Source organism: Fundulus heteroclitus, chromosome 7, assembly GCF_011125445.2.
Source record: "Fundulus heteroclitus isolate FHET01 chromosome 7, MU-UCD_Fhet_4.1, whole genome shotgun sequence".
NCBI classification, from domain to species: Eukaryota; Metazoa; Chordata; class Actinopteri; order Cyprinodontiformes; family Fundulidae; genus Fundulus; species Fundulus heteroclitus.
In genome coordinates this window covers 20,385,949-20,398,443 of record NC_046367.1, presented here as the reverse complement: position 1 = coordinate 20,398,443, position 12,495 = coordinate 20,385,949, and the positions used below count along the sequence as shown (strand labels likewise).

Sequence of the window (12,495 nt, the reverse complement as noted above, 5' to 3'; positions counted from 1 at the left end):
TGTGCCAAATTCCACCTTCGATTGTGTGTGAGACGGTTAAAAGTGGATCTAGGACCGAGAGTTAAGGCGGGATTTCTGGGAACCTGAGGTTGCTCTCTGCTCCTCTTTAAGTCAAGTTTAATAGATTTGTTTCTGTCCACTTAGGGACAACTTTCCTTATTGCCAGTGTTACATACTGGAATCTGTATGCAAAGTTGACATTACCTTGTGGTTATGTGGTTGAAGAGAACATTGTTTAGACACTTTGATGATACTGTTTTTAATCTTTAAACCAGTTTTTTTTTTTCCACCGTTTTTGCTTTTGAGGCCTACTTTTCACGTCTCATTTTGGTTCACTGTTGTGGAAACTTCTGGACCACACCGCCTCTGATGGATCGTTCAGCATTTTGTTTTATTCTTTACTTCCTGTCTACAGCTCCTTGCAGCCCGGTATGAAAGGAGGTCCTGTTTCACTTCCAGCAGCCTTAGGGTGATCTTGACTTATATTATTCCGTGAGTTTTCTTCTTCTTACACTTGAATGATATTTAAATGGAGGATTTGTATGATTTGAGCTGTCATGTATCCTTTTTTACTGTGTGAATAAAACTGTCGAAACATGCCAAAGTGTTGAGCGTCCGGTCACTAATCTCAAAACTGCACAACGTACCAAAAATCTACTATTGCTCACTTGTTTATTCATCAGGATGTAGATGAGAGGGTTGATGACGGTACTGCTCTTGGCCAGAAGTGAGGGGACGACACTGGCAACGGGGCTGATGGTGTTGGGTGGGCCAAACGTGGCCATCATGGCTACGACACCGTACGGCATCCAGCACAACAGGTAACAGGCTGCTGTGGTCAGGACCATGAACAGTATGTGGTACTCTCTCCTTCTGGCTGCCGTCTTTCGGACCTTCCCAACCTGCCGGATGACCACAAAGAAGCAGGAAAAGGTTTCTTTTATCAAACACAAATACAGAGAAAGAAAAAACCAAAGCTTTCCACATTTTTGATTATTTTTGATATTTTATGGGATGAGTTTAGCAAGCATGATGACAAAATTTAATGCAGAAATACTATAGATGTGCAACTAAGCACCAGTGACTCATTTTAAAGCGTAAGTAGAGGCAACAGCAAGCAAGATTATTCATACCAGTTGAACGTTTTCACATTTTGTCCTGTTAAAACAACAAGCTTCAAAGTATTTTAGATGGGTATTCAGCCAAAGAGCCACTGTTACAATGTTATGTAGTTGACCAATACACACTAAGTAATAGTGAAGTGGGAAAGACGATGCTGGGATTTAAAATTTTGTTTGCAAAAAAAAAAATCTAAAAAGGGTGGCGTGTGTTTGTTTCCAGCACTCTTTACATGAATGAACCCAAATAAAATCCAGTGCAAACAACTGTCGTCAAAAGTCACACGATTGGTTGATAGAGACCCTGTGTGTGTGTAGCTAAATAAATCTCAGAATAAGGTTTGTTATAGAACACTTTAAAGCATCATGGAGACCAAGGAACACAGCAGACAGGTCAGGAAGATGATTGGATGACAGGATTAGCTTATAGAGCAAACATTCAAAGATATGAAAATGTCACAGCGCACTGCCATCATCTGAAAATGGAAAGAGGATGATTGATCTGTTGGTAGGCATTAAGATAACGTTGAAAATCACCATATTTTTCATACCCTAAGGCGCACCAGATTATGTACTGTATGTACTGTAATATCACTCCACCCCTCCATGTACACAGCTCTCTATCCATCATATTAAAATAAAGTGTTCTCACATTTCTTAATTTGCAAAGAATTTTCTTTCAGTGAGAAACAATGAAACTCAGAACTAATTGACACAATGGAAACCAATTATCAAAAGATAACGACATCAATCCAAAATGGTTTTTTTTCAGCTTTACTCTGTGTCTGGTTGAAATTCTGGTACTATATTTATTCTACAGTTGAGCACACTAAAAGCGAAAGTAGTTTATTAATTTGGTGGCAACTTTAAAACACTGCCAAACTGCATATCCACATAGAAACTAATTTCTTTATGATGAATAAATGACATTGGAATGCATCCACAGTTGGTTACACATAAGGGTCAGAGTCTGGATATCTTCAAACACATATCGGTTCTCCTTTAATCTCTAAACTCTTTTGTTATTAGAACAAATTAGGATGAGCTGAAGCGACGCGGGCAGGTTTTCCCTTCCCAGATCCTCAGACACTTCACACAAGCCACTGCTTTCTCACTAATTCTTTTTAGATGTCACAGGACAACTAATCCTCACTTTTAAAAACCTCCAGGGATTAATTTCATCCTGAGCCAACAAGAGGTGAGCTCTAATTAAGGGCAGGATGCCTCCCATTGAATAATATCTAGTAACCTGGAGTAGCTGCAGACGTCCTGTACACTATTATCACAAAGGTGAGTTTGAAATATCACCTATTCTCTGTTTTTCTTTTTTGAACAATAATACTTGGGCATAAATCTATTATGTCTTTCATGCACACAGCCAATTTCTGTCAGCAAGAGGAGGCCCTTTGTTGCACGTTATCTCAAAGATAAGAGGCATGATTGTTTCCAAAACGGCATCCATTCACCTGGGAATATTGTGAGGTAATAAAAATCCACAATCAGGATCGTAATACCTAATCTAGGAATCTTATTTGGGTGAATTGCTTTGGGTGAATTGTTAGATGTTTTATAATGTCGCAAAAGACAAATCCTGAATGTGATTTTTTTTTCATTGAAACACAATAAAAAGAAGACTCAATCTTATATAAAATATGATTCCTAATCAATTTATACAGTACAAGGTAATCTACATGCCATGGAGAAAAGGGTAATTAAATAGAGTCCAGGCGTAATTCACTTAATAAAGTTCAAGCATTTATTTCTGCCAATTTTTATATTTGTGGCTCAAAGCAAAACTCTGGATATTACATAAGAGCCATAAAAAGGACTTTAAATACAGAAATGTTACAATGTGGCCTGCATGATCATGTGGAAGACTAATGACTAAGCAGTTTTCCAAGGTAAGCCACGAAAAGGTCATTGCTAAAGAAGCTGCCTGCTCACATCAACAGAGATAACCAGAGCCATGAGGATTGTGACTTAAAACCCCTGTAAGAACTGAGATTAACAAATTGTGGACGGCAGCTGGAGCCAGAGCCACACACAGACACATCCAGGAACTGGGCTACACCTGTTGGATTCTTTGAGTTAAGCACCTCCTGAACCAAAGACAACATCAGAAACCTCTCACATGAGTTCAGGAGAAAAGGGACGGGACTGATGCGCAGACGTCCAAATGTGCTTTTCCAAGAGAATTTTAAAGAATACAACTTTTTTTGCGGCCCAGAGAGAAGTGTCCACAGTCAGTGATGATTTGGGTCCAAAGTTCGGAAACTTTAGAACACTTCATGCTTCCCTTTGCAGATAATCTTTAAGGAGATGCTGATTTCATTTTTTTATCATCGTTTACCAGGACTTGTTACCTGCCCTCACTACTAACACCTGATTTAGTCCTTTAATCACCAAAGTATCCTTGTGATGGTTTGGCCAGCAAACCAACGTGGACCACACAGAGAATCTATGGAGTATTGTCAAGAAAAGAATTAAAGAGAACAAACCCAGCAATGCAGAGGAGATGAAGGCTGCCATTAAGCAACCTGGGTCTCCTTAACACCTGAGCAGAGCCACAGGCTGACCGCGTCCATGCCACGCTGCACTGATGCAGTAATTCATACTAAAAACTGCTGACAAAGTACTGAGTGCATATTATGTACAGTTTATGGGTTTTAGTGGACTGACATTTCTATGGTGAAAATCCTTTAATGTTCGGATTTTATGAGAAAATGGCTTTTGGGTTTTTATTAGCTGTCTGTCATAGTCATCCAAATTAATAGCAATAAATGTTTGAAATATATGGCTTTGTGTATACTGAATATGTATAATATAGGATTTTCCCTTTGAGGATTGTATTACCAAAATCAATTTTCAATGATTCTCAAGTTTGCTGAAATGCAGCTGTTTTTCTTAAAGAAATCTGCTCTTTGAATCAAACGATTTAAAATATCCTGATAAAGATTAAATGCTGGAGAAAGAGACGAAGGTCAGGTAGCTGGATGTTTGCTGTTCTAAAATTATGTTTGGATCAGGGTAACGACTAAGTCTAATGAAGTGTTGCAATGATCCTTGCAGGTCCGTGGTCCAAGTCCAGCTATGTGTTCAAAAAAAGAAAGTCAGATGACTTCCTGAATATACAGAGGAAGCTTTATTCCACAACAGACCACTTCCTTCTAACAGCACAGACACATTTCAGTGTGTCTGAATTCATCTGGATCAAACTTAAAAGGACCAGTCCAGGCAACATGAATTATCACATTTCTCACGTAATTGCCCACTGAAGAACAGGCCCTCATCACACTGGCTATCTAATGTGCTGGAAAATGAACTTCCACCATAACTACATTATCATGGTGGAAATATTACAGCACAGACATGTCTTAACCAACAGAATAATAGATCATAAAGTATAATAAATAAATATTAGGTAGCTGCTATAGTTTATGGTAGTAAACTTTCTCTTGTCTTTATCATTTCTGTTATATCCAGCTTTTTGTGTCCAGTCTTTTTATGATCATATACTCCTCTATTATGTATTTTTTTTTTTATAATTTTTTTCCATATTGATGTAGATTAAGCGTTATCATTCCATACCTCGCTTACTTCACTACATGTGTATTACAGTCATAGATTTCTAGTCAGGCCATATTTGTATGACCCTGTTGCAATCTGAAGATTTTCCCTATATTATGCAGTAGGTTTCGCCATCCTTTAGCCGTGCTCGGGGAGGAGGAAGCACCATCAGCTAATCAGTAGCCTTCGAGGAGACAAGTGAAGGAGTTTTCCGTACCGACCTCTACATCAATGAGCGTTTCCTTATGTGAAATAATTCACATTGCTGTGCTCTGTAGTGTACCCTTAAGAGGTCCTGATGAAAATAGCTTTACTGCTCACAGGGTGATATTATTGAAGTTCTGACGGCTGCAATTGCTTTCATACCATTACATGGTCCGTTCATTGTTGCAATACATCTGCTATTACATATACTTGCACTATTCTTATTATCGTACACATACATTTCTGTGAATACAAAACGTTTTTTTTTGGTTTGTCCCTCAAAACCTGACAAATGACCATTGCTTATATTTATAATGTTTTTTTTTTTTACCTTTTGTTTTTACTTGAAGCCTTGCAACAGAATTGCATTCAAATGTACATTGTGAACGTCAATAAAGTCTGTCAAAGTCATAAACTGCAACATCCCAGACACTATCTGCCACCACCCACATCTCAATATTCTTCTTCTCTCTAATGCCAATAACAACACCAAAGCTATTCTTTTGACAGGCTTGACAGGTGCATTTTTTATTTAAAGGAGAGCTTTAAAAGTCTCACAACTTTCCATAGTCTCCAAGCAACCAGCACATCTGAGACAAGGTGTAATTTGAAAGTGTGCACGTATCTTCCTGCTGAGAGTGCTTCTTCGGTTGGGATCCCGGTGCGTATTAGCTTTTATGTGAAAGGGTTATACATGAAAAGACACGCAATACCTTTAGCAAATGAGCATGGCGCAATACCTACTGGTGTCAGAAGCATAGATTATTCATTGCTCTGGTATAAGGAGTGTTTTTTTTCAGAGGTGCATGGAAATGCAAAGAGCGTTGTATGCAAGAAAGGACTCACAGGGAGTGCTGGTGTTGGGGTGTGCCTTGGTATAAGGCAGTAAGCCACCTCAGCTTCACATTTTCTGACATGCAATCCACATAGGCCCCTTGGCAAGGCATTTACCCCCAGGTTGCACACCAGTCTAAATAGGAGCGCCGGTATGCTGCTGGAGTGGAGGTAGAGAGAGGCGGGGCTTGTCACACATCTTGTTTTGGTCTACAGACAGTGCTCAACAGCACACCTAGTGGGGAAATTTCACTTATTGGTCCTTTAATGTCCAACCAGCAAAATCATAGTTAATGCAGAGATGAGTCAGAAATGTTGCATTTAAGAATGAAATGTAAAGAACATACTCAGAATCAAAGCTCCTTAAAGAGGAGGTTGCATGCAGGTACAGTATATCACTGTTATCAATTATAGACAAATAAGTGGTTTTAACCTTTTTGTTTTGCAAGATCTCTCCTCATTACTTCTTCATACCAATAAACTGCCACCACAATAATACACAAACACTACTTACAGGGCGAGATTTTTGTCCAGTAACAAAATACTCTGGGTACTCTCACAGTTTAATCACTCACAATTTGAGAATGGAGGCTAAAGCTTTTGATAAAAATAAAAGTAAGACTATTTGAAAAACAGTCACTATAAAACTTGTTGCCAGCGTTATCTCACACAGTTAGGGTGCTGGTAATAATAAAACGCTTTAATGCCAAAATTAATGAAACAATCAATGTGTGATTGATACGATATGTAGAAGGCGTTATGTTCTCAAGGTTTTAGTAAGAATTATCACCTCAAGAAATGCAGCTCTACCAGGACATGTCTATTCATAGCATTTGATTCAAAACTAATAAGTCCAAATCAAAGGTTGAGGAACCAAGCCGGAAGGACCTCTGAAGTTATGAGTCCAAGTGAGAAAGACCTTCTTGGATCAGGATTCAAAGGGGTTCAATTTTTTTTTCAGCCACCCTGATCTCAAAACCCAACATGACTGCTTTGCATGTCTGACAGATGCTGTAAAACAGTTTAATTTCCCTTTCTGGCAATTTATATTTTATCAATGCATTCTCACACGTAAATAGGGTAGTTCACGCGTGACGTCCCGCGTGACGTCAGCGCTACATCCGGGTCCCGCTGGTAGGCAGAAAACAGTACTGTTCTCGTCTACTACATGACAAAACGGGTGATTTAGAGCGTACTTTTACTTCGTTTATTTATGGAATCTAAGCAATGCCTACGACTTGTTGTGCTCCCGGTTGCACAGAGAGGCATTTCAAATCGTTGGATGTACGTTTCTGTCGTTTACCGAAGGAGAAAGGACGAAGAAAGAAATGGATATTTTCAATGAAAAGAGCGCAGGCAGACACTCCCAATGGACTGGGGGGGCATCGTACTACGACAGAATTTGCAGTCTACACTTCATCTCCGGTAAATACAACTTAATTCTGCTCTAGTCATTGTTCTACTTAAATAGCGGCGGAGGGTACACAGATCGCTACACGGGCCGGAGAAGCGGTAGCAGCAGCAGCCGTTGTCTGAAGCAGCCAAGCAGCAGCGGCGGAGCAGGCAGCGGCTGCTCTGGCAGTTCACGGGCTGCGGCAGCAGCCAGCGGCTGCTGCGTAAACACTACACGGGCCGGCGCCGCCGGCTACACGGGCCGGCGCCCCGGCCCGGCTACAAGGGCCGGCGCCGCCGGCTACACGGGCCGGCGCCCCGGCCCGGCGCCCCGGCCCGGCTACACGGGCCGGGCCGGGGCGGCTAGCAGCAGCTAGCAGCAGGGGCTACAGCAGCTGCTGCTGCCATTACGCCCAGGTTCACGGGCGCTAGTACTTCTGTGTTTACGCTGCAATGTCGCCGACACCGCCACCCATTTTAACAAGACAAAAACACCTAAATAATCCGTAGTGAAAATTTTTTTTTTTTAACCTACCGGGCCTCTGCTGAGACGCGGCCTGTGTCCGACGCCGCTTTGTGCTGTTGTACAAACATGTGTGAACAACATCCATCCATCCATCCATTTTCTGACCCGCTTAATCCCTCATGGCGTTGCGGGCGTTGCTGGAGCCTTTTTCCCGATTTAAAATAATTGTAGCCGTCCAGTGGTTTCATGGCTTTCGTGCTCTCTGTCTGTACTGGCCTGCCATGTTTATAAGGCAGCTGTATATGTCATGGTACGGAGCGCTTGGCCAGCATTTCACAGACTCGCTCCGTCCCTTAAGGCTTTTGCTGTGTGGATCTGGCAATCTGATACCATCAACCATCAACTTACTCTTAAAACGATCTTGTAGTACGTTATCTAAAGAAGAAAACTACGCGGAGAACTCGTCAGTTTCTCTGTTTGCGTCCGCCATTGTGTTCGTCTTTTGCCTACCAGTCCGGCGCGCATGTGCGAAAAACCCGCCTCAAAACAATAACAATGAACTGGTCTATAGATATTTGTGAATGGGCTGAGTTTGACAGGCTGTTGTTACTTTAAAGGAGCAATAATCGAAATTTCATTATTTTAGATAAAAAGAACTAAAAAAAAGTGATGTGAAGAACTAAAGGTAATATTTCAGATGGATTATGGTATGACGTCACACCGCATGTCTCTTTGTTGTTCTTCAGTCTCTTGTTTACATAGATGGGCCGGCCGTGTGTGCATGTACGTGCATGTGAACAGCTGCCATTCAGGGCTCAGCCCCTCCCTGACCGTAAAACGCCACCATGAGAGCAGCGCAGCGTTGGAGCAACATGGTGGAGAGCACCACCAGAAGATCAAAATGTTCTCTTGCTAACAGCATTATAAAGTTATGAGTTACTTACTTCTTCACTAGAAATGTTCCTCCAAAAGATGACGCTACTTTGCTGTGTTTTTATCCTTTACAAATATGCCCACAGGAGGCGACGCAGAGGCCAGGCTGCAGCTGGAGTGAAGTTAGAGAGAGGCGCAGCTTTTCACACATCTGGTTTTGGTCTACAGACCGTGTTCAAAAAAATCACTTCTTGCTCCTTTAACTACTAGCTGTTAGCCTGATCATGAATTAAGAAATCTGTCAACTTTTGAGCTGTCTAGAACATTTGGATATTATTGATCTCAGAGCTGAATGAAGCGTAGCATGAGCAGAAGAAAGTACAGTACATCTGCTTTTGTTTCTTCTGCAGCATTCTGAAAATAATTTTCAGTTGACTTCCAGCATGAGTTGTATCTATTTGATTCAAAGATCATTTTCTCAATGATCCAACTTTTTGGTTTTATGGCTTATTAGCAACACAATGCATCTAATTTGCTTCTTATTGGAAATAACAGGTTTTTCTCTAAATATTTCTAAAGGCATCCCAAGTACCACCAGTAGTACTTGTACCACAGTTTGAGAATCGTGATATTAGCGTGTTAGACATTGTGTTTCTCCAAGTATTAAATCATCAGAGCCTTTATAGATTGTGGGGATATCAACATATTCATGATATTCTTTATCCACAGAAATGCTCCCTGTGGTCTCTACACACACATTTACTTTCCTCTAAATTACACTTTTCCATTAGCTTTGCCTGATTAGAATATCAATGATTTAAGATGAATGTTTTGTTTTTTGTTGTTGTTTTTGGCTTACTTGAGGTGCAGTAATGGTCTTTGTCAGACTGAAAAAAAGGAAGCCAAAATGGAAAAGGAGGATTTTGAGAGAAAAAAGTAGCAGCCAAGTACTGCTAATTAACTGTACTCAATTAATTAATCATTAGTAAGAGGAAGACCGTCTTTAAAAGCAAATATTTGACCCAATTTCTCAAGAAAAGGCCTTCATTCTAGGCGAGAAATATTTTTTACACGTAGAAAACACTTTAGACAGCTGCAAATCTTCCCAACAAACTGAAATAGCTACAACAAACGCTGCCGTTTGGAACAGTTGCAATGAAAAGGTTGTTTTGTGTCTAAAAAGGATATGTCAATATGACTTACTTTGGAAAAGTTGCATCTGAAGGAAAATAAAGGCCTCCCGGAAATGATGGACATCACCATGTTTATTTAAAAATAAACACAGCGTATCAGCACATCTTACAGCAATGGTGAAGCATGGCAGGGGAGGTGTGATGATCTGGGCTTGTTTTGTCACAACCACAACCTGGACTCCTTACAATCATTGAGTCAGGGAAGAATACCTCAGGATTTTACAATATTCTATAGTCAGATGTGAGTCAATCTGTCAGACAGCTAGCTTGTTCCAAAACGGTTGATTCAACAAGAATATCATCCCAAACACTGCAGTAAATCAACATCAGAATGACTAAAAATGACAAAAACCCTAGTGTTTGTAGTCCAGACCCGAACTAGATTTCAGGGTTAAAGAACGATAGTGAACCTCAGCCTTTAGGATAGCTGGGGGTCAGTCTGTCAGTTTTATATTATTATATTATTCAAACAACACATAATTAGAAACGTGGCTCCTTGGCTTGGATCTGCGTGTGGACTACAGGCCCCCGGTGGGCCCTTACGGGGAAGCAGATGCTGGTGGGATGAACAAAACGAATCCTGTAAAAATATATCTTGTACCAAATAATGGTTCAAGTTATTGATACTAAATGTTGTTCTACAAGCTACTAAATCAGGGAATGTCCGTATTTCCACATGCAGCCTTTCTTTTATTTCAGCTGTTTTTTGTTTTGTTTAATGAATAATGACAGCGGGATACCCTGTGTGTTTTTGAACACTTTAGATCAAAGTTAAATTATTGTAGAACCTGGTAAAGCTCATATTATTTTATTATGCCCTGTTATGTAGTGCCTAGTATGGGAGGGGCATGTAGTTTTCATTTTACCATGACTGGATGTGATCCAAGCACAACATAATCTAAAAGAATTTTGTTATTTAAAAAAAAAGGAACGATTCTCATTTCTACCTAAAAACAACAGCAGCAGAAACTGGACTGGAGTTAAATATAGGTAATTTCGTATTCTGCACTTTAACTGATTTATCTGCAAGGGGAGCAAAGGATTACTGAGCCTCTTAATTTTCCTTGTTTTTATTTATGAAGTTCATAAAAGAAATTCAGCATGAGAATAACAAGAGATAATGGACTTCATACTCAATTACCGCCATGCATAAATCCAATTTAAAGGGTTTGGTTAATCTATAATTTCCACTGATGTGTATGTAACTGCTTTAATAGAAGGAGAAATCCTTGTCAAAGAGAATCAAATGCATTTGTTTATCCAATCTGGTATTAGTAAACAGATGGCGCAGAGAGAAAGACAATAAATGTAATGAGTGAAGAGAATCTACTTCATCTAATGTAACCGATGCAGATTTCTTAAGAATTAGAAGGCACTTTGTGAAAGCTGCTTATTGAAACGGTGGGGTCAGTCTGAGTTCCAGAGGTGCTTTACAGTGGATTAAAAAGAGAAAAAACTCCAAAACTCTCAACATTGCTGAGCGGTTTACGCTTCATCAGAAGAACAAGGCAGAGATAATCCTCAGGAAACTTTCCTTTTCTCTCTGAAATAAAGTTTCAGTGTATCTAAGTGTATCTTAGAGCGCTAAAATGAAATGATTCTCTAAAACTCAGTGAAGCTCCAACCAATTCTCTCCACAGACTCTTTACGCAGTCAAGATACTTCTAGTAATGTGTATTGAAAGATGCGTCAGGTGGAAAATAATCCAAGATTGATCATAATGGGGCTACAGTAGAGGATGCTGCAGCTGTTCATGCCTTGGAGCAAGAAGGTCCTGAGTTCGAGTCCCAGTCCTTCTGCATGAAGTTTGCATGTTCTCCCAATGCATGAGTGGGTTCTCTTCGGGTGGTCAGCACTGCTCCCACTTTCCAAAATTACATGCAAGGTTAGTCATCTGAAATCCCCATGGGAGGGATTGTGTGTGTGCATGGTTGCCTGCCCTTTGTGTCTTTTTGTTAAGTGGCAAACTGTCCAGAGTGTACCCTGCTTTAAAGACTACTTGAGACCGGCACCAGCATGGTATATAGACTATACTAGACTAAACTATATGGGTATAGACTATGAATGGATGGATGAAAAACAGATGATGGGCAGTTAGGAATCAGGAACATACAAACTGGTGCGTTGGCTGCATAAAAGTATAGTGAAAGATATTTATGAGTAAAGCGAGATGCAAGATGGACGCTTGAGGAACTCCAAAACTAATAGTTTGTTTTTTAGGAATCCAATTTCAACAGACAACAATCTACCCGATAATTAGGAAGTAAACCAAAATCAAGGGAAAGTGTCTCAACCTGATCCCGAAGGCAGCGTAGAGGAACGTTGTGACTAATCATATGAAAAGCTGAACACAGATCTAACGGGTGGCTCGGGTATCCTCCCCGGCTAATGTCGAGGGGGAACAAAAACCTGGATATTCGTTTAAAAAAAACCAAAAAAAAACGTTTATTGCAAGAAGGAACCAATCTGTATTCCTCCAAAGTTGCATTTCCAAATCAGCATTTCCATGGTAACAGGATGCAACACAACGTGGAGCAGACACCTAGCCAGAGGTGGCGGAGCTCTACTGGCAGGCTCATATATTCTGATTCTGTGCAGCACCCTCTTAATGCGGCGCTACCCAGGAGGACTTTATTTCCTTGATGGCTTTGAAACAAAAGTGTGTCCTCGTGGTGAAAAGGCACAGATATGTGACCTATCTGAGTAAGGACAGCGAACTGCTGTATTAATCTGTATAAATGTTGAGAACACACAGATAGAGGACAGAAGGAGATGAAGCTGGAATGATAACAGGAAGATAAATACCTCCTGTTAAAGTTACAGTGAATGGTGAATAAGAAGCAAAGAA

The 12,495-nt window shown here is 40.4% G+C and overlaps 1 protein-coding gene across 2 annotated transcripts in view; it reads right to left on the bottom strand.

Moving 5' to 3' along the window:
• tmtops2b (teleost multiple tissue opsin 2b) overlaps positions 1–12,495 on the bottom strand; it is a 54,535-nt gene that overhangs the window by 9,230 nt on the left and 32,810 nt on the right. For both annotated transcript variants that reach the window (XM_012864355.3, XM_012864356.3), the window contains exon 3: positions 669–902. In XM_012864355.3, the coding sequence (XP_012719809.2) occupies positions 669–902 (234 nt within the window). The remainder of the gene's footprint in view (positions 1–668; positions 903–12,495) is intronic.